Raw genomic sequence first — 4,329 nt, 5'->3', positions numbered from 1 at the left:
ATCAAATGCTAACACAAACAAAAATAACCACTACTCAAGGGAAGGAACCAATTGATTTTAAAAAGGAATAGAAAAAACAAACAACTGAACCATTCTCAAAAACTATTGTGAATAACTTATGCATGACAATACTATTTTCTATTTCTACAAAATAATGTACATTAGAAGTTCAAAGTAAAGTACTACACTTTTTAACAGAGAAATGAACCTCAATTAACAAAATACATTGTCTATATTGGGAGGATAGACATATATTGGAATGTGTTACAAAAATTATTGAACCTCAATTAAAATTCCAAAGTGGAGAGAAGAAGTTGAAGGGTTTAGGCAGGCTCAATGGCAAATAGGCGGGATTATTAAGCAGATTAGGCGCTTAGTATTTTCAGGCATTAGGAGCAGTTCGTTGCAAAAAACATTAGGAGTAATTCTTGTTCAATAGACAGGGAAAATAACTTAGGATTTGATATCAATTCCCTTTTCATCCCCTTATCATCAAATCAATATATTATTGAGTTTTTTTAAGGAATTATTGCGTGTGTATAACCTTTTTTCTTTCCTGCGCCTCAACTACTGATGCAATTATTTGGCTGAGTCTCGTAATCTGCAGACAACACGAGAATACGCAAGGCAGTCATTGATATGAATCTGAAATAATGAAAAATGAAAGTATAACTCATGACTTACTTGGAGTTTTGCTTCAATAATCCAGAGAGCGAAGCACAGTGAGTTGAATTATAATTGCATCTTGAGCAGCAGAAGTCCAGCAATTCAATTACTTTAGCGCACCTGGCAGTGTTAAAAGAAACTTCAGACAACAATTCAGTATTTAATTTAACTCACTAGGAAGAGAGCTTTTAAGCACAAGGTTGCCATTGATAACTATTTGTGATGTTTGTGGTTGTTTTAATGCAAAACCAATCTTTTTTTTTTCATTTTCATGAAATCAAAAATAAATTGTGTTCCAATTCACACTTTTCATAAGGCGCCGTGAAAGAAAGTTTTCTTTCTTCATCTAACTTATCGGAGATGGAGTGCAGAAAAGTCACAGAGGTTAAGCTGGAACAGTTAGTGAGTCCCATATTTTAGGGTTTCTCAATTGGTTTCTTCACTTCTGATCCATTGTCATTCAAAGGGACAAATTATGAAGCAATATTTAATCTGATTTCTTTTATGAAATCATATTAGCAGCGCCGTTTATTAGGGATTTATTTTCTGATAAAAATTAGTGGACGTGTGTTCTTGGAGTGATTACAGAAGAATTGAAATTCCATCAAGAGAAAACAAACACGAAATCAAAGATGTTATGGCAATTCAATGATGAGGAAAAGATTGATTGATTCCTCAATCGCTACATGCAAGAAAATAAAAATCGAAATGATTGAAAGTGCATAGAGATAGCGTTCAGGTGACATACTTTTGCGGGAGGAAGTTGTTCTTTGAGAGGCAAGCTTGAATGGCACAAGCCTCTTTCTTGCAGGGCTCTTTGCTTTCCTGCGCCATTTTAGTCTCTAACTGTGTATTTAGATTCTCGTGAATAGATTGTAAAGTGAATAAATTATATCGATTAGTTGATATATTATTTATTTTCGTTTTTAAAGTGAATTATGTATTCCTTCTTATTTCTTAAATATACTAGACTTTTCGGGGGAAGGTAGAGTAACTTTCGTTCCTGCACCATTAGTTCTACTTCTATCTATCCACCGTCAATGTAAAAGGCCACGTTACCTACGCTTTTTTTTACTGGCATTAACCTTAGGCTGCTGCTGTCTTTTAATACCGACTTATCTTTTTTACTTCTTTAGTTATTTTAATGTTTTCTCGTTGATTGAACAATGAATACTTTTTTGGACTTTTTTCTTAACTGAAACTATTGAATCTTGTTTTTTAGTTTTAAAAGTCTACGTTTTTTTTTTATCCTTTGTATTGTTAACCAAATAAATTTACTGTTTTTTGATTAAAAAAAGTTACTTTCTTTACAATAATGTTTTATAGGAAATAAAATATATATCTCTCTAAAATATAATGATTTATTTTAGTCTTTGAAAAAAATCATAAAATTTAATTTGATCTATGAAAAATTAAACTGAAACAATTCTATATTTACATGAACTACCATACAAAATAAATAATTATATCTCTAACAATAATTAAAAAGAATATAGTTTCGTCTTTATCAATGAATCCGACTTCTACACACTTGCTTAAATTATATAGGTATCTTACCACTCAATTTATATTTTTGTTCATTTCTACAACCATTAATCCTTTCAATTAAATAAGTATTAAATATATTTTCAGTTCTCTTTTTAGATTTTAATGGAATTAAATATCGATGAAAGTTTATCAAAATCATCTAATGAGAAACTAAACATTCATGAAATTTTTTGGTAGATTCTGAATTTGTTTTCTTTCTAAAGTAGGACTAAACTTGATAGGAAGGTATCTTAGATAGATTAAAATATATTTAACTATAATTTTTTTTCTTAAAAAAATCGTCAACAAAAGAAAGAATGTTTTTAATTACTAAATTTTATTTGGTTTAGACTACCTTATTTAAAGGAATAAGGTTTGATTATAATTTTCAGTCTCATCCTTACAACACAAAAAATAGGTTCCAAAATTTTACAAGTTATTTATATTCATGTTTTTTGTAGAGATTAAGTTATTTCTTTTTAATTATTGATAAAGACTATGTTGGTATCTTGACCTCGAAATAACAGAAAATATATCAGTTTTCGTTACCAAATTAATCAGTATCAAGTGCACAGCGGAATTTAAATTTTGAGGCATGCAAAGTTAGCAATATAGAAAATTAAAGAGAGAGTTAGAGAAGAAGACACAGAGATTTATCCTGGTTCGGTTGTCAACAACAACCTACGTCCAGTCCTGAAAATCCAATCGGATTTCAGATTTTCTTCTCCTTCAATAGAAAGAATCAATTACAGATTGTCCAGTTTCCTCCCTGAAACTTATCTGTCTTAATGATCTCTTTCCTATTGAATACCCTCTGATCCTTGTAGATACTCGTCAACCTATCACAGAATCACAGTGCGACTCTTTCTTGTTGAACCCTCTTCCCCCAAGAAAGTAGCCACCAGTTTCTAGCTGGATTTCTAGCGTTCGTTTCGTTTCAAAGATTTGTTACAGAATGAATAAAAAAATTAAAACAAGAAGGTCTTCAATCTTTATGAATGTTGCTCTTCACAAATCTGGATATTCATGGATTGTTCTTGAGCAGATTATCATTTCTCTTAGATTGTCAACAAACTGTATTGAGATCTGTAATCACAACTATGAAGTTGTTAGTTTGTTGCCATGAACCGTTTTTGAGAGCATAAGAGAAATTATGAAAGTTATGAATTGTTATGAAAAAAGTATTAGAATAAAGATTGAAAGACATCTTATATAGTTTCTGAAAAACCAACTACGAAATCGATTTCCCCATCGATTTAGTAAAGTTTTAAAATGAGCTAAATCGATTTGCCAATCGATTATCGCGATCTTGGTTTTCTTTAATCTTGAAACTATACAAGCTAATCGATTTACCAATCGATTCATTAAAACAACACTTTTCAGCAGAACATGTCCAGACCTGTATAAATCGATTGCCTAATCGATTTCTGGGAAACTGTTTTGATAAAACTATTTTCAATCGATTACTCAATCGATTTGCCAAATCACAGAGTTCACTGTGTTTTCAAAAAGTTTATTTCAATCGATTAGCCAATTGATTGTTTTCAAAACAGTGGCTCAGGTTTTTAATGTCAATCGATTTGCCAATCGATTTAATAGCATGTTCCTGAAAAGTTTTTACCTGGTGTTTAGTTCAATCGATTTCCCAATCGATTGCAACCAAACTTTAACAAAATGAAAGTGTTAACAATAGATTGTCCAATCGATTGTATTTGTCACAGGTGAGGTCATTTTTCAAATGATACTTTGTCAATCGATTTGCCAATCGATTCCCTCAGCACTGGAGTGCCACTGTGACTCATCCAATCGATTTACCAATCGATGTGTTACCATCAGGTTTGATTTGTGAAATGTTCAATCGATTTACCAATCGATTACTCTCCAAATCAGAGGCTACTGACTTTTGCAGTTTTTTATTTTAATTAAGCTAATCGATTGCCTAATCGATTGCACATTCACAAACATTTAAGATTTCCTTACACCCTTGTTATGACATCGATTGCCCAATCGATTTACATAGTCAGAATTCAACTTTTGTTGATTTCTTGTGTTCCAAGCAATTTGATCCAAGTGTGTAGGATTGAATTGGTGTTCCTGAAATTTTGCTCAATTGAAATATTAGATTTATCATATTAA

General features: G+C 31.2%; 1 protein-coding gene across 1 annotated transcript; it reads right to left on the bottom strand.

The window, feature by feature from the left end:
• Positions 1-680: 680 nt before the first annotated feature.
• On the bottom strand, positions 681-1,589 carry LOC101492696 (uncharacterized). The gene is made up of 2 exons (XM_027334148.2): positions 1,415-1,589; positions 681-786 (listed from the first exon to the last, which is right to left on the bottom strand). The coding sequence occupies exons 1-2, from the start codon at positions 1,498-1,500 to the stop codon at positions 681-683; spliced, it is 192 nt and encodes a 63-aa protein (XP_027189949.1). The 5' UTR covers positions 1,501-1,589.
• Positions 1,590-4,329: the final 2,740 nt, after the last annotated feature.

Source organism: Cicer arietinum, chromosome 1, assembly GCF_000331145.2.
Source record: "Cicer arietinum cultivar CDC Frontier isolate Library 1 chromosome 1, Cicar.CDCFrontier_v2.0, whole genome shotgun sequence".
Lineage (NCBI taxonomy): Eukaryota > Viridiplantae > Streptophyta > Magnoliopsida > Fabales > Fabaceae > Cicer > Cicer arietinum.
This window is presented reverse-complemented; position numbering and strand designations above follow the sequence as displayed.

Coding starts and splice junctions, on each gene's coding strand:
- LOC101492696 (XM_027334148.2), bottom strand. CDS start 1,500: ATGGCGCAGGAAAGCAAAGAGCCCTGCAAGAAAGAGGCTTGTGCCATT. Junction 787..1,414: donor AACAACTTCCTCCCGCAAAA/GTATGTCACCTG, acceptor TAACACTGCCAG/GTGCGCTAAAGTAATTGAAT.